The 16,417-nt window shown below is 42.7% G+C and overlaps 5 protein-coding genes and 1 long non-coding RNA gene across 6 annotated transcripts; 3 read left to right on the top strand and 3 right to left on the bottom strand.

The window, feature by feature from the left end:
* Window positions 1-1,228: 1,228 nt before the first annotated feature.
* LOC124327722 (alpha-(1,3)-fucosyltransferase C-like) lies at window positions 1,229-2,461 on the top strand. Its single transcript, XM_046786720.1, has one exon. It carries the CDS (start codon window positions 1,229-1,231, stop codon window positions 2,459-2,461), a length of 1,233 nt encoding a protein of 410 aa, XP_046642676.1.
* A 1,015-nt stretch (window positions 2,462-3,476) lies between these two features.
* On the bottom strand, window positions 3,477-4,164 carry LOC124326798. Its single transcript, XR_006915845.1, has 3 exons — window positions 4,033-4,164; window positions 3,784-3,886; window positions 3,477-3,596 (listed from the first exon to the last, which is right to left on the bottom strand). It is a non-coding gene; the product is annotated as an uncharacterized LOC124326798 (long non-coding RNA).
* Window positions 4,165-6,718: 2,554 nt separating this feature from the next.
* Window positions 6,719-7,654, bottom strand: LOC124326526. Its single transcript, XM_046785424.1, has 2 exons — window positions 7,270-7,654; window positions 6,719-7,198 (listed from the first exon to the last, which is right to left on the bottom strand). Exons 1-2 carry the CDS (start codon window positions 7,599-7,601, stop codon window positions 6,889-6,891), a joined length of 642 nt encoding a protein of 213 aa, XP_046641380.1. The 5' UTR covers window positions 7,602-7,654; the 3' UTR covers window positions 6,719-6,888.
* A 1,220-nt stretch (window positions 7,655-8,874) lies between these two features.
* On the bottom strand, window positions 8,875-10,009 carry LOC124327721 (chitinase 3-like). Its single transcript, XM_046786719.1, has 4 exons — window positions 9,752-10,009; window positions 9,516-9,668; window positions 9,205-9,444; window positions 8,875-9,124 (listed from the first exon to the last, which is right to left on the bottom strand). Exons 1-4 carry the CDS (start codon window positions 9,919-9,921, stop codon window positions 8,875-8,877), a joined length of 813 nt encoding a protein of 270 aa, XP_046642675.1. The 5' UTR covers window positions 9,922-10,009.
* Window positions 10,010-11,539: 1,530 nt separating this feature from the next.
* On the top strand, window positions 11,540-13,308 carry LOC124326151 (alpha-(1,3)-fucosyltransferase C-like). Its single transcript, XM_046784818.1, has one exon. It carries the CDS (start codon window positions 11,577-11,579, stop codon window positions 13,125-13,127), a length of 1,551 nt encoding a protein of 516 aa, XP_046640774.1. The 5' UTR covers window positions 11,540-11,576; the 3' UTR covers window positions 13,128-13,308.
* A 101-nt stretch (window positions 13,309-13,409) lies between these two features.
* LOC124326134 (glycoprotein-N-acetylgalactosamine 3-beta-galactosyltransferase 1-like) lies at window positions 13,410-16,165 on the top strand. The gene is made up of 9 exons (XM_046784794.1): window positions 13,410-13,872; window positions 13,949-14,046; window positions 14,129-14,275; window positions 14,359-14,497; window positions 14,553-14,671; window positions 14,755-14,800; window positions 14,930-14,988; window positions 15,058-15,215; window positions 15,289-16,165. Exons 1-9 carry the CDS (start codon window positions 13,769-13,771, stop codon window positions 16,045-16,047), a joined length of 1,629 nt encoding a protein of 542 aa, XP_046640750.1. The 5' UTR covers window positions 13,410-13,768; the 3' UTR covers window positions 16,048-16,165.
* The last annotated feature ends 252 nt before the right edge of the window (window positions 16,166-16,417 follow it).

The raw sequence follows: 16,417 nt of genomic DNA, 5'->3' as shown, positions 1-16,417 counted from the left end.
AAAGTTCGTAATAATCAAGTTAAACGAATTCACAACAACACGAAAACAATTGCCTGGATGGTTTCTCATTGTGATACTCACGGTCAAAGAGAAGCCTACATCGAAGAGCTAGTCAAATTCATCGACGTCGATGTGTGTGGACCGTGCGGGACCTTGTCTTGTCCTCGTCACGATTTTACATAGTTCAGATCCGCAATGTTACGACATGCTCGAGTCGACTTACAAATTCTACTTGTCTTTCGAAAATGCCATTTGTCCAGACTACGTCACTGAAAAGATTTTTCAAAATTCTGGCTCACGACATAGTCCCGGTCGCCTACGGAGGAGCAGACTACTGTCAACACGCACCGCCTCATTCGTACATCGACGCTCGCAAATTCAAACCGAAAGACTTGGCGGGATTTTAAAAAATACTCGACGAAGACGACGAGCTCTACAATGAGTATTTCTGGTGGAAGGATTACTACAGTGTGGAGTATAGCATTGAAGACATGTCACGCCACGCATTTTGTGATTTCTGTCAAAAACTGCACGAGCAGAAAAAAATGACATCCGAACTTATCCCGATCTTAAAATTACATTCTTCAAAATTACATGACTTTAGAAAAATTTTGATTTAATTTATCCATCAAATTAAAAATTGAAACTCTATGAAAAATCAATTAAACATTTTTAGGTCTTGCGAGAAATTTGTTGTTGTTGTAATTACTTCCATGTCTCTGAGTTTACCGCTTGCAGCACCATCTTCCAGACAACCGCTCGATTACGAAGTAGAAGCTAAAGACAACGTGAAGTCGTGAAGCGCCAGACATCGCTGTATACTTTCCTATACCAACTCCATTCAAATTTTTATTAACTGATAAAATCTCTTTCCCCAGGGTCGCTGGGGGCCGTTAGTTGTCGTAGGTCATGTCACATGTCACTATTCTGGCCTTTATCAGATAAAATGGAAAGGGAGGTATGAGATTATTTGGGACAGAATTTTACCTCCGGCAGACAGGGGGGGAAACAGACCTGACCTTTGGTATAATAGACACAATAGACTTAGGCATCACTTTCTCCTGATGAAATACGTTCCATCGAATAGAGTCGTCAACAGAGTCAGAAACCAAAAGGCCAAGGCTGGAGTGCAGTCATCCAACTTTTCCCGGAATTACAACACGTTAAATTGTGCCCACCCTCATCCTCAATCAGTTAAAGTGTCGTAAAAACAATAAGCGCAATCAAAATGAAAAACACTTGCCATCAAAGAATTTTATCCGCAGTGAAAACGAAGAAATCGCTGGTGATATTTGCGCTAACAAATTTGGTCTTCCTACTTCAGCTGTACACACCTGTCGAGTATTCCGTTTTCGACACCTTCTCGAAAATAACCGGATTGAACAATAATCGCAAAAACAAAACGATTTTAATTTGGAACAGCCCTCAAATTCTGGACACCGCCCCGTTTGGCTTGGGTCACGAGCCTTTCATCGCACACGGGTGCGAAATCTCAGATTGTATCGTCTTTGACCAGCCATCGATTAAGCCTCTAGAAGAATACGATGCCATCCTAGTACATGTGCATGAACTGTGGAAGACTCGCATGCCAGATTTCCATAGGCAAAAGCATCAGCGTTTCGTTTTTCTAACCCAAGAATCGCCCAACTCGATGCACACAATTGACGTTACCAAAATGGGGAATTTGTTTAATTGGACAATGAGCTACAAATTAAATTCGGACGTCCAGCTGCTTTACGGTCGCATCCATCCGGAATCGACAGCTCCGAAAACACTCGAGGAGACGCACCGGATGACTGAAGCGATGCATCTCCCATCCGCCAGGAATTACGCGGCCAATAAAACTCGGCTGGTCGTCTGGATGGCATCTCATTGCGCCACAAACAGTTTACGAGAAACGTACGTTAAAGAACTGAGCAAATACATTCCGGTTGATATTTACGGCGGATGCGGCAATTTGAGTTGCCCTCACAGCAAAAAAAAGTACGTGTCTGATCCTAAATGCTACGAAATGATGGAAACGAAGTACAAATTCTACTTGTCATTTGAAAATTCCATCTGCAACGATTACGTGACGGAGAAATTCTTTGAAATCATGAACCACAACATGGTCCCTATCGTTTACGGTGGGGCCAATTACAGCCAATTCACACCCCATCATTCGTACATCAACGCCCTGGATTTTACACCGGAGAAACTGGCCCAGTACCTGCTGTTGCTCGACGCCAACGACAATTTTTACAACGAATGTTTCTGGTGGAAGGATCACTATCGAGTGGAAAGCGGAGTGAAGCAAATGGCGCAACACGCTTTCTGCGATCTCTGCAAGAAACTTCACCAGGAAGAGAGTGTAACCAAATTCTACCCCGAATTAGTGTCGCAATGGCACCCAAAAACACAGTGTAGAGATTTTAGTTCTTGGGAGAAAAGTACAACTACATCATCTATACTTCTGCCATAGAGAATGCAATGAAATCCATCTTTTCAAAAAACCTTAACCGTTCGATTGATGAAATTTGATTTTTTGAGGCTGAATAAAATTTCGTGTTCAACTTTCATGTGCAAAATACAGTCTCTACATAAAAAATAATTTTTGACCATCAATTCATATGTTGGATGCCGCTGATTGGGAAACGTAAATGACCTTCACCTTCAGCCCTTCGACACTTTGTAATAGGGGAGGAAATTTACTTTGAGAAATTTTAAACGAAGGACAGGGTGTTTCACTGGAGACTTAAAACTGGGCCTTATCTGAAGTGGTTACACAATTAAGTTTTGCAACGAACCCTGACTGAGTAAACAAAAACAGCAAGAGAAAACAGTTGCAGTCAACTGCCTAGCTCAGGAATAATTGTACTCCATACTGGGGCCGTTCACATATGACGTCACGGGCCGAGGGGGGGGAGGGGGGTGCACCTTGTATGACGAATTGTGACGAGGGGGGGTAGGGGGGGTATTCACAGTGGGACGTCACAAGGCACTACACAAGCGCCACCAAGTGGGATATGTTGGCAACTACATAAATTTCTTTTGGTTTTTCTGGATCGCTAGAGAAAAGTGATTGTCAGCACCTCGTTTGCTTGACCAATTAAGAAAATAATGAACAACATTGTGTTCTATATTAAAAACTACAGAAAATACAGAAAATAAAGAATTTTTAGCGGCTTAAACAATTTTTAAAAAGGGAGGGGGGTATCTGACTTTGTGACGTCATATTAGAGGGGGGGGTATACCTATTGTGATGAATTGTGACGAAGGGGGGAGGGGGGTGTAAAATCGTCAAAAAGTCCGTGACGTCATATGTGAACGGCCCCACTATGTAATAACCAAAGCCACCAAACAGTCAAAAAGGAAGAACAAGAAGATAAATGTTTCCTACCTTTGTGCCTGGGAAATACAGCCAGGCGCCGCCCATCCACAAGTGCTCCATCTGCAGAAAAGTTGAATCCACCAGCCTGAATGGGAAAAAGGGGGTCCTCGTGAATACCCCCACACTCTCATGGGTGTACACGAGGACAGAGGAGATTTAGAGGAAGGGGAAGAAGAGATCCGTCACACTCGAGCAGCATCGGTAGTATCTCCAATCAGGTGTTTGTCTAAATGAAAAATGAAAATTGGGTTATTACGAGAAATATTACAAGACAACAAGTAAGGAAAAGTTGAAAAAGAGACAGTGGGTAAACCCTACACGGGAGAATTCAATGTTTCCACTGCATTTGTGGAAGTCATGCATCGTCAAATATCTAGCAGATCACATAACAAAAGTTGAATAAAATTTGTTACCCAAGCGATGATACTGAAATTGCTACTGCAGGTCAATACCAGCATGAGAGAAACTTGCAGCACAGGCAATGAGTTGTGATGATTTCTGTTGGCTTGTTCAGGCCTGAAATTTACACAAAGGAAAAGGTTACATAGTGCAAACATATTGCCATGCCTTGACAGGACTCTTAGATGATAAATGCTTGGAACAGGTTTCTCTTATATTTACTATCCCATATTCATTCTACTTGTATTTTTAGCTTTATTTACCTGCTGAGCAGCACAGAGTTTGTACGAGGCAAAAGCTAGGACACTATAGTTCACACAACGACCACATTTTTGTGATTTAATTTGCTGTTCTACTTTTTTCGGGCAGCCACGTCCCACGTGCACGTTTCCAGTTCTGACGGTAGCAATCAGCAGACGACTTTTAACTTGAAAGAAATCGATAGAAACCATAAAATAGATTCCTACCTCTAAATCCAAACCGCTCAAACACATAAAAATGATTTTAACCGAGTAATGTAATTAAACTGAGAAATTTAAATTACATTTTTTAAATATTGGAGCTCTCTTATATAAAGTAAATTTCCATTTTCCATCTTGCCTTGTTGCCACACCCAATAAGTTATGAGAAATGGCATGAAACGATTCTTATTCGTTTTATTGAATAATACAAACACAAAAAACCATATAATAACCGTAAAATTAGAAAACAGCTGTTGCGGAGCTTTTGTTACACAAATTAAATCGACTTTCATGGCGGTATTAAATAGAAACGCGGTGAAATCGTGGCAGGTGCGAAAGAGATTAACAAACAGACGGACTGATTGAACTTGCTCTCACACATAGCCAATACGAGGAACTATATACTTATACGAGGAAAGTTCTTTCACACTGGTGACAGAGTACAACGTAACGGCAGCACGCAACGAAATGGTACTAAAGCGAAACGTACTCTATTACACCGTCACGTTTAGCATTCCGTTACGCCACTTATTAAGTCCAACTTTCCGCTCAAGGCTTATTAAACTGGACGATCGAGTCGTTTTTACACGTTGATTTCACCAGTACGCCACAAAATTGAATCACGAGCGGTTGCTAGAGAGATGCGCTCCAATTAAATCAAAAATGTACAGGCAACTGGTCATTCGTCAGCTCTCAATTTTAACTCGGAAACAAATTTTCCTACTCGTCTTGTTTCTCCAAGTGGTGTTTGTATTTGTGCTCTACGGGAAACAAAACGACAATTCTAGACTGCCAAACTTGTACAGTATGATCCCTTGGATAGCCGCTCGTGATATTAAAACCATTTTGATTTGGAACAGTGCACATCGCATTGAAACTGCCGCTTTCGGTTTCGGCCGCCAGACGTTCTTCCAGCACGGATGTGACATCAAGGAATGTGTCGTCTTCGACAACAAGACGTCCATTTTGCCGCTGGAAGAATACGACGCCATCATCATCCACATGCACGAGCTCCGGCAAAATGGAATGCCCAATTTTACTAGGCGAGCTCACCAACGTTTGATTTTCCTGACACAAGAATCGCCCGTTACTTCCCCGTACATTTCCGCCGCTATCCATGGCATGGGCAACTTGTTCAACTGGACGATGACCTACAAATTAAACTCGGACGTCCAATTACTTTACGGTCGAATTCTTCCGGAATCGACGGCCCCCAAAACACTCGAGGAGACACACCGGATGATTGAAGCGATGCATCTTCCATCCGCCAGGAATTACGCGGCCAACAAAACGCGCCCGGTCGTCTGGATGGCATCTCATTGCGCCACAAACAGTTTACGAGAAACGTACGTAAAAGAACTGAGTAAATTCATTCCGGTCGACATTTACGGCGGATGCGGCAATTTCAGTTGCCCTCGAAACGGAATTAATTGGTTATCTTATCCGGAGTGCTACGACGAGCTGGAAACGAAGTACAAATTTTACTTGTCCTTTGAAAATTCCATCTGCAACGATTACGTGACGGAAAAATACTTTGAAATCATGAACCACAACATGATCCCTATCGTTTATGGCGGTGCCAATTACAGCCAATTCACACCCCATCATTCGTACATCAACGCCCTGGATTTTACACCGGAGAAACTGGCCCAGTACCTGCTGTTGCTCGACGCCAACGACAATTTTTACAACGAATATTTCTGGTGGAAGGATCACTATCGAGTGGAAAGCGGAGTTGAGCAAATGGCACGGCATGGTTTCTGCGATCTGTGCAAGAAACTTCACCAGGACGAAAAAATAACCAAGTACTACCCCAATTTAGTAACCGAATGGCATTTCAGTACCCAGTGCAAGCGAATGGACACTTGGGAGATAACAACAACGACACAGAGCACTACTACAACGACTTCGACGACAAGTACAGATGGACCGAGTACCACCACGGAGGCGGCGAGTACAACAGAAAGCCCCGATTCAAAGAGGATGCATGAAAAGATCAAAAGTTACTTGGTGAATAAACTGCAGTCGATTGGATTTGTCGACCGTGAGAATAAAGAGACCACGACCGATAGCGCCAACACTACGGCCAGTCCCTAACATTTTCCAAATTCAATGGGCATATGCAACAATCATGCTGTGCATTTCCCCAGAAAATGTAAATAATTAACTTCTCGCCATCGCTGTAGAATTTTGGGCAATCTCGAATCAAATTAAATCAATCTACACTTTAATGGCATTTAGCCTATTGTCCAATTGTTTAGTAAAAATGTGGCGGCATACATGTTCCCAGCATAAAGATGGTCTCGTTATCAAGATGATTCATATGCGAATTAATAATACCATACCGCCCAATGACAAATTTAAGATTCAATTTCAAATGTGTTCTTTCTGCTCATGTTTCTATTGTTGCATTTCTTTGACTGCGAACTGGAAATTTGTATTTCTCAGCTCGAATTCATAAAAAAAAAGTGTGAAACCACATAATAACATTGCTCTACATGGTTGTATTTTCTTTTCAATACTTGTTGAATTGTTTGTTTTTTCCCCGTCTACAGACTTTTGCGAAATGTTCACTTGCCGAAAGAGTTTACATAATTACTGGGTGATATTATAACTTATTTAATTTAACGGGGAAATTATTATTTTTTCCGTTTTCGTCTAGCAAGCAGTGAAGGATACTCCCTCGGGAATGCATCCGGCCAAAGTGTACTTGTTGGTCGCAGTGTAAATGGTGCTGGTCACAGTCGTCGAGTAACCGGTGACGACGCTGGTGGCTGTCGAGACCGGCGTCAGGAAACTGTTGATGACGCTGGTAGCAATGGCAAGCAATGAAGTCCTAATGGTGTTAATTGGAGCGATCAGAGCTCCACTGGCTCGTGTGTACGTGGCCTCATCCAACGAGGAATCGATGAACGCCGACGGCTGTTCCAAACCGTTGCGGAACTGGACGACCTGCGTCGGTTCCACACTGCGAAATGGCCAAAAATTGGAATTCAACTAAATATGACAATGATGGCGACGTGTGAAAAATTCACTTACGCATAAACTGGAGAGGGCTGGAACTGTTGGTACAAATAGGCAGCCGTTTCAGGGTCCTGGGCAATTAGAATAGGGACGTCGATCCAGTACTGACGCTTGCGACGGCAGGCCGTAGCGGCACCGCCGTCGATGATACCGCAGGCTTTTTTGGTCAAAAGCGTCGAAGTGGCGGCTCCGGGTAAGATCGAAGTGCTCAGAACGGTGACGGTGGCGGTGGGCGCCAGATTGCGCTGGCCATCAACGGCTGCCGCCGGCACCTGCTGGACGGCCGAAAAGGCCAAAACGACTAGCACGGCGGCCAGGTTTTTGACGAGCGAGAAGCGATGCAACATCTTTGCTGGTTGACGACGGGCGACTGGCGCTTTGAGTTCTCCAACAGCCCCTCCACCTTTCTTTTATAGTTTTCCGTCTTTCCAGCAACCCCGCCCAGCAAGATATCGTTTCCCTCAAACGGCCAGCAACGGCCGGTTCTTGACTTTGAGCAAAAGTTCAGACTCTAGCGCCCGCCCAGTCGATGCCATTCCAGCACGAAGCGACGGTAAAACATAAATCAAAATGTACCATAGGGTAAAAAAATGAATGCGGATTGTATCGCTTTAAGTATCCATATCCTAGTTTGCATAACAAGTCGAAACAGACATTTGTTTGCCTAGACATCAGCAGACGTGCCCAGCCATTTACGGTCGTCATACTAGACGGAGTCCTAAAAATCCGTAAAAATCCATCCGGGTGGAAAGTTGAGACGAGGCCACAAGGTTGTTAACACCGGCCGTATTTATGTCGTAACTATACACTGGATTTAACTCACGACTCACGCGTTCACCGGAGGAGGTCACGCCGCCTCTCTTTGATGTCTGTCGTAAATAACGCACTAACTTATTGCTCGGCTGGAAAAGGTCACGGTCGGTTTTGCCTCCCGATCGCTTTGTCTTACATAATAAGATTCATAATACCGCTGATAATAAGCATAGCTGCCATAGAAGTTATAATAAACTATTCGATTTTAGGAAAAGACTGAACATTTCGAGATTCAAATGGAAAAGATTTCCACGCATCAAAACGCACAGGTCATTTTCTTAATTGTATTCAAGATAATAATACATTCAGTCTTTTAGCATAGTAGTATTTGATTGTTTTCTAGTCTTCAATATTTTGTACTTTTCCTGTACTTACTGTAAGGAGTTCAATGTAGGATTAATTCAATTATACTTTGATTTCGTCTCGTATAATGTTATTTAATATTAATGTAGTCCTATACTAGCAAATATTTAATATAGCTATGTTTCTAGCTAGCATCTAATCGGTACTAATCCAAGTTATGTTTGATGAAAGAACACGGAACAGATGAAGATATATAAGATTGCGAGTGTATTGATTCTTTTTTTTTTGTTTAAATATTAAATTAATTGAAGCCGAATACAAAAGTGCACTAAAAACACAATCTTAACATCATGCAAATTATTGAAGTGATTGAGAGAACAGCAGGAAAAAAAAAAAAAAAAAAAACAGAATAATGAATTTTCGCTGGTTTAAATAATAGCGTCGCGCCCATAGGCCTAATCGGTTATTGCTCTGGATCTAAAATAATCAACATCGTAGATTTCATCATTTGCCAGAACCAGAAGGTGTAGTAGTTGTTGTGGATGCTTCTGTTGAGGTACTTGTGGCAGTTGACCCACCAGTAGTGGTGCTAGTGGTCGCCCCAGTCGTGCTAGTTGTCGCGGGCGCAGGGGTGGTAGGAGTTGCCGGGCAAACTTTCACTCCAGCTGGGAGACACTGAGCAGATACAAGGGTGTAGGTAGCCGTAGACGTGAACGAAGTGCTGGTCACCGTTGTGGTGTACACCGTCTTGGTGCTGTAATGTAACATTTAAAAATAATAATAAAAATTTGAACTTTTGATCAATGATCGGAATTTTTTAGGGAAGTATATTACCTGGTGGAAGTGACGGCCGGAGTCAGAATGGACGAGATGATGTTGGAGAAGAGCGAAGAAAAGGCGGAGAAGCGGGCAGCGCCGAAGAACGGATCGGCAACGCGGAGAGCCAGCGGCTGGACCTTGTTGCTCAGCGACGACTGAATGGCGAACGGCGAATTGAATTGCTGCGATGCGATGGGCCTGAAAGCAGGTCGGTTGCGGTACTCGACAGGAGCCGGCAGGACGGACGGCTCCACTCTAAATCAACAGAGAGAATAATGATATTAGCTGGTCATCAAGGAGTCTAGGATATTGGAAATAATTATTACTGGAGGACTTGAGTTGGGTTCAGTCCGTCGAATTGGTTGACGTCGTCCTGGCCAACAGCGAAGAAGAGCGGAGCAGCATTCCAGAATTGTCTCTTACGACGACAGTCCGTTGTGGAAATGGGTGAAACCAGAGTGGCGCAGACCAATCTCGTCCTGTTACGTCAATCAAACAATCGATGCAAATCAAATCGTCAAATTGTATAGACGGAATGAAATCAAAATTGTAAAATGATTACGATTTGACGACTGTTGTGGGTCCGGTGGCCGTAGTGGTGACGACGGAGATGACGGTATTGGCCCGGCCTTCGGGTAAAAGTCGGGCGACGTCTTCCTCACGGATGACGGTGGCCTGGACGACCGACAGAGCGACAACCAACACGACAATCAGGTTGAACGAGCGAGCCATTGTATTTGTTCTCTTGCTGGGCCGGGAGTTGGAGTTGGTTATATCCGACGAGGATCGGATGGCGGAGCAATAGTACGAAAGGATTTGAAATGGCAGCTTTCTTTTATACCAGCCGAGCTCTTCGTCTGATATACCTCTATCGCTAAACTCAGCTTTTCCCTAAAAGATGCATAGGGAAATAATGATGAAAAGGCTACAGGGCTTATGTTGCCGATGGTTGGGATTCGTCTAGCTTCTTGACTAGAACCGATCCCGCCTACTATGCTGTAACTCGGTTCAACGTTACGACAGCGAACCTACATCAAAAAAGGGCCTTCAACTCAAGATGGCCAAAGACAGTGAGAGCCGGTATACTCGGCTAACATCCACAGCACCAACCTCCCTGACAACGCTTTAAATTTACAAAAAGAAGCTTAGAACCAACCACGGATCTAAACGACACGTAGCATCGTATGCAAAATAGACTTTTGTTCATATAGCCTATGGATGGGAATCATTGAAAATTCATACACACATTGCCCATTATTTATATTATTATTACCTTTTTTAAAAAAATCTTTTACGGATCTCTATTCAACCTTTTGCCTTATTTATTTTCATCGAAAGGTTTCCGTGACTAGGATTTGTAAATAGTACGGCACGAAATTTAAATAGTCGTGATGTGGTCAACGCTCCCGAGTGCGTCGATTTCAACTTTGGTGGGGTCATTGAATGGCACAACCCAGCATGTGACCTCTCTTATATTCCTTGCCTTGTATGGAATTGCATTTGTAACTATCGAAGGTATTTGATATCAGAGATACCAAATTTTCTAATCAGATCATTCACCAGTTCCAACATGTATGCTGCTTTACTTTGTCTATAATGTCTAATTTAAATGAGCTATTGTGCCGCAAATTATTCCCCTTTTTAATTATTGCGTCTCAGGTAAAATATTTGAGTGTTGAAGCGCAAGAACGACAGATTCATTCTTGTTTACATCACCTGCTATAAGGAAATTGTATAGTGAATATTACACTTGACTATCAAACACTCCCGGTGCATGTTCTGCGATTAAGTGGCTCTATCGATGTATTGTTCGATGTAAATAGCTCTATCACCTTTTAGCTGTTTCGGGCTTTCCATGATAGCCGAAAAAGGTGAAGGACAATCATTCAGCTGTCGAGCCAAAACGAAACGAGACACTGGTAAATTCCAATGTCTATAGCTGGGAACTTATATGTTTGTTTTTGGCGACGACAAGATTAGAAAAATTGTTTTCAGTAGTTTCGTGTGCGTGACTGGAAACGAAATGAAGCAGTAGAAAAATGAAGCAATTCGAGTCGAATCTACAAAAATGAACTGATTGACCCTGTGACAAATATTAATCAATGAGAGGCTATACATAAACGATGGGGATTTGGTTACAAATTTGAGGTTCATCATTCTTGATTCAAACTACTTATATAGATATGCTGGATATTCTTGGGTTCCTTGTTGCAAGCTCAAATTTGAAAGCTCAAGATATTTATTATTTTGTGTTGGCGCTTCGCTCCAGGCATCAGCCTGCAGGGCAACGACTGAACCGCCTCCCAACGTGAGTGTGGTGAATTGACTAGTATCCCAGAAATTGGAACGGCGAGCGGTTGCTTCAAAGACGTGCTACAGCCATCAAAATGAGTAAACAACTGAACGTTCGGCAGTTATCAACTTTAACTTGCCAACAATTTTTTCTATTCGTCTTGCTCTTCCAAGTGGTGTGCGTTTTTGTGCTCTACGGGAAACAAAACGACAATTCTAGACTGCCAAACTTGTACAGTATGATCCCCTGGATGGCCGCTCGTGACATTAAAACCATTTTGATTTGGAACAGTGCGAATCGGATTGAAACCGCAGCTTTCGGTTTCGGCCGCCAGACGTTCTTCCAGCACGGATGTGACATCAAGGAATGTGTCGTCTTCGACAACAAGACGTCGATTTTGCCGCTGGAAGAATACGACGCCATCATCATCCACATGCACGAACTCTGGCAAACTCAGATGCCAAATTTTACTAGGCGCGCCAACCAGCGGTTGATCTTTCTGTCACAAGAATCGCCTACTACTATCCCTTATATCGACGTTACTAGCATGGGGAATTTATTTAACTGGACCATGAGCTACAAATTAAATTCGGACGTTCAATTGCTTTACGGTCGCATCCATCCGGAATTCACGGCCCCCAAAACTCTTGAGGAGACGCACCGAATGATTGAAGCGATGCATCTTCCATCGGCCAGGAATTACGCGGTCAACAAAACTCGACCAGTCGTCTGGATGGCATCTCATTGCGGCACAAACAGTTTGCGAGAAACTTACGTAAAAGAACTGAGTAAATTCATTCCGGTCGACATTTACGGCGGATGCGGCAATTTCAGTTGCCCTCGAAATGGAATTAATTGGTTATCTTATCCTGAGTGCTACGACGAGCTGGAAATGAAATACAAATTCTACTTGTCCTTTGAAAATTCCATCTGCAACGATTACGTGACAGAAAAATTCTTTGAAATCATGAACCACAACATGATCCCTATCGTTTATGGCGGTGCCAATTACAGCCAATTCGCCCCCCATCATTCGTTTATTAACGCCCTGGATTTTACACCGGAGAAATTGGCTCGGTACCTGCTGTTGCTGGACGCCAACGACAATTTTTACAACGAATATTTCTGGTGGAAGGATCACTATCGAGTGGAAGCAGGAGTGGAGCAAATGGCGCGACACGGTTTCTGCGATCTGTGCAAGAAACTTCACCATGAAGAAGGTGTAACCAAGTTCTACCCCGAATTGGTATCAGAATGGCATACTAAGACCCAGTGCAAACAAATGAGCAATTGGGAGACAAGTACAACTACACAGAGTACAACTACTACTACACCGGCTGCAATTACAGCAGTCAGTCCGGATCCACAGAAGCTGCACCAACAGTTAGTCGATTACTTGATGAATCAACTTGAGTCGTTGGGAATTGTGGATCCGAACGTCGAAACTCCAATCGATAACTCCATCAGGACGGCGAATACCAGTAACGTTATTGCAAATCCAAAGGACATGGACGCTCTCAACAGCGTGAATGTTGACGCTAATATTGTCGATTCCCATCAAATGCAATACTTGCGTGATTACGTGATGGACCAACTACAGCCTTTCAGAATTGTCGATCCCAAAGAAAATGCCGTTGTACCATGATCCTTCCACCCCCAAAATTTGATCAACATTATCGATTGTTATTTTTGTGCTGAGCCTTATTCTTGAACGATTTCCTTACATGCCATGCCACGCCATTTTTTCTCAGTGTCGTTGAATTTCCAATCACATTCCCCCCCCCCCCGAAAACCTTCATGTGTTTTTTGTTTTCAAAATTTGTTTTCAAAATAAATGTATAACACGTAGTATATGTGGGTGATTAACTCGCCATAGGTCTTGAAGAAATTTCTTTCATGTTGTATAACATTAGCATTTAACGATTTAACATATGTGTATACACTTATATAGCCTTTTCGCTGGCAGGCATGACGAACTGAAGCTCCGCCCAAAAGGAGGGACTTAATAGTTGTAGGAACGTTTACCTACGGTTTACAGTATCGCTCTAGACTTAGCAGAGATAACCAACACAACCGAGAATATCACGAAGGGGAAAGTTGTTCTAAAAAGGCGAGTTGAACTGAAAATTTTAACGTGAATTTACTTTCTTCTTCAACAATTTTACGCTTTTGTGTTCAAAGTTATTCGGTTGTAAATTAAACGCGCAAAGTGAGAATCACCACACAAAAGTTCAGTGCGCTGTTGCTTCTCTTTCGCAAGTATTTCCATGGACAAGTTGAAAGAAAATGAAACTGCTTCGTCTTCCTCGTCGACTGTCATTTCTATCGCTGCTGGTCGGTGTCGTCTTCGGCTGTTGTCTCATCTCACTAGTGAATCAATCCCAACATCTGTGAGTTTCGAAAGTTCAAATGGGCGATTGCAATGTAAATCTGTAAAAATAACTAATCAAACTACTGTCTCATTAGATTCTATCAAGAGTATGCTGTAATATCTAACGTTCAAAACGAAATCAAACAATCAAATGAAATAGGAGTCAAATCTTATCCAAACCAAGTTGTTGTCGGTAAAAATATAGCCTCTGAGATTCTTCTATTAATCGGCGGAATAAACCAATTCAACTCGGAAATTTTGTCTTTAAAAATTAGACGAGAAAGGGAGAGATCTCGGCGATCAAGTGCGGGTCCTCTGCTGGATTCTGACGAGCCCAGAAAATCACGAAACAAGAGCTCTGGCCGTCAAAGAAACGTGGGGTAAACGCTGCAACATCCTCCTGTTCATGAGTTCAGGCAACGGTGTGTATATTTCGCCAGCGAGGAAAAAGTGATGTGACGTCATGTTTAATTATTTATTTCATCCTTTTTTTTAAAAAAAAAAGATTCGACGTTGCCGTCTGTCGAGCTGGCCGTACGCGAAGGCCGCAACGGCTTGTGGGGAAAGACCAGAGAAGCCTTTCGTTACGCTTGGGATCGCTATCAAGACGAAGTGGACTGGTTCCTTAAAGCTGACGACGACACGTAAATTTTTTCAAGTTTTTCCGAAAAGTAAATTTTTACGCAATATCTCTTATAGGTACGTCATTGTAGAGAATTTACGTTATTTTCTATCGGCATTCAATACGTCGCAACCGCTGTGGTTCGGTCACAAATTTAAGGCTATCGTTAAATCGGGATATTTCAGCGGTGGAGCTGGTAAGTTGTTTGTGTGTCTTAATCTTAATTTGGCAACACTTTGAATTCACTAGAATATATTTTTTTAAATTTAATCTCTTTAGGCTATGTGCTGAGTAAAGAAGCAACCAGGAGATTTGTCAAGGAAGGGTAAACCAAAATGATCTTTTTTTATTGTACCCATCCCCCAACCCTCCGGCATTGATTTGCATTTTTCTTTTCTTTTTCAAAATCTTTTCTTTTTAAATTACCATATTTTTCTCTGTTTGATGCATTCAGATATTTTAACGCGTTGCTTTGCCGCCATGACCATGAAGGGGCAGAGGATGCAGAAATGGGTAAGAAATTTTAATGACATCATTAAGATGTGATTTCAATTAAATGTTATGATAACCCCTCCCCCGCAGGAAAATGTATGGAGAACCTGAAAGTCTTAACTATGGACACAAGAGACTCGAAAGGAAGAGGTCGATTCCATCCTTTCATTCCGGACAATGTTTACTTTCCTGGTAACATAACCCAGGATTATTGGTACTGGAAAAACATTTACTACGCCCCCAAAAAGGTGAAATAATAACGTTTTAACGCTACAATAACATATTGATGAATAATTCAATTGTCAATTATTCTATTTTTAGGGTCGCGAATGCTGTTCGGACAGCACCATATCCTTTCACTACGTCGATACGAAAATGATGCGGTTGCTGGATTTCTTTCTGTATCAGATCCGGCCTTACGGAATCGACGACCAACGACCCAACACTCCGGAGCCACCACCGGATTTGGATCTAACGGCCAGTCCTTGGTTTGCTCCCAACGTCACAACAACCGTTTCACCACAGGACAGCAGCCATCCGCCGAACAGCAGCACGGAAGTTGAGCGCTCACAGCGGATGCACAAGCAGCTACTCGATTACTTGCTGGATCAGCTGAAGGTTTACGGAATTGTGGATCCCAAATCAACTCCGCAGAGTACCCACAACACAAATTCGAGCAGCATCCATAATCCTGATGGCAGTGTGTTGGAAGGAACTGTCAATCCGCAGCAGATGGAATACCTGAAAGATTATGTGATGCAACAGCTTGAGCCGTTCGGCATTGTTGATCCGAACGAAACAATCGTTCCGGCATCCCCCGTGACTACTACCAGTGCCGTGATTCCGAGAATAAACAGCATCAGCCATCGGCCGGCTCCTGAATCAATTGTGGACTCCCAGCAAATGCGACGTTTAAGCGACGAAGTGACGGGCCGGCTTCAACCGTTTGGCAAAATCGACGTTAATCAACCGAATTTAATTGCAAGTCCCACAAATAATGAGGCCGTGAAAAATACGGTGGACATCGATGCCAGAAATCTGTTGCTGCAAATGCTGCGTTCGCTTGAAAAAACTCAATGAGAGGATCCTCCTATTATTCCCATTTGCTGAATTGTACTCTTGATGATTTGGGTTGAATTCAATTGCCCGTCTGTTTTTTAAAAATGTGTCAAATAATACAACTGCTTTGAAGCGGAGATTCCAATTTTGTAGCAGCTTTTAGACGCATTTACTCATCACATATTTTAGCTAATTGATAAGCTGACAAATTGTACTAGTAATAATTAAAAGCTAGAGAGATTAGATTTAGCCTTTATTCTGTTATACAGAGTCCTATTATGGTCTAGACTGTTCCTCCAACAGTGTTGCATAATAATCAGACGTTCATGGTCAAAATGGCAATGAGGCCATTGCCCGTCGTGAAATCGTACAAAGGAAAGCTGAAACCCTG

This window comes from Daphnia pulicaria, chromosome 2, assembly GCF_021234035.1.
Source record: "Daphnia pulicaria isolate SC F1-1A chromosome 2, SC_F0-13Bv2, whole genome shotgun sequence".
Classification (NCBI taxonomy): Eukaryota; Metazoa; Arthropoda; class Branchiopoda; order Diplostraca; family Daphniidae; genus Daphnia; species Daphnia pulicaria.
This window is presented reverse-complemented; position numbering and strand designations above follow the sequence as displayed.

Excerpts from the sequence above, each read along its gene's own strand:
- LOC124327722 (XM_046786720.1), top strand. The coding sequence starts at position 1,229 with ATGAAAAACACTTGCCATCAAAGAATTTTATCCGCAGTGAAAACGAAG.
- LOC124326526 (XM_046785424.1), bottom strand. The coding sequence starts at position 7,601 with ATGTTGCATCGCTTCTCGCTCGTCAAAAACCTGGCCGCCGTGCTAGTC. Across the intron at positions 7,199-7,269 it reads CAGCCCTCTCCAGTTTATGC|TGTGGAACCGACGCAGGTCG; the intron begins GTAAGTGAATTT and ends GCCATTTCGCAG.
- LOC124327721 (XM_046786719.1), bottom strand. The coding sequence starts at position 9,921 with ATGGCTCGCTCGTTCAACCTGATTGTCGTGTTGGTTGTCGCTCTGTCG. Across the intron at positions 9,669-9,751 it reads CCCACAACAGTCGTCAAATC|GACGAGATTGGTCTGCGCCA; the intron begins GTAATCATTTTA and ends TTGACGTAACAG. Across the intron at positions 9,125-9,204 it reads CCGGCCGTCACTTCCACCAG|CACCAAGACGGTGTACACCA; the intron begins GTAATATACTTC and ends GTTACATTACAG.
- LOC124326151 (XM_046784818.1), top strand. The coding sequence starts at position 11,577 with ATGAGTAAACAACTGAACGTTCGGCAGTTATCAACTTTAACTTGCCAA.
- LOC124326134 (XM_046784794.1), top strand. The coding sequence starts at position 13,769 with ATGAAACTGCTTCGTCTTCCTCGTCGACTGTCATTTCTATCGCTGCTG. Across the intron at positions 14,801-14,929 it reads AGGAGATTTGTCAAGGAAGG|ATATTTTAACGCGTTGCTTT; the intron begins GTAAACCAAAAT and ends TGATGCATTCAG. Across the intron at positions 15,216-15,288 it reads TTTACTACGCCCCCAAAAAG|GGTCGCGAATGCTGTTCGGA; the intron begins GTGAAATAATAA and ends TTCTATTTTTAG.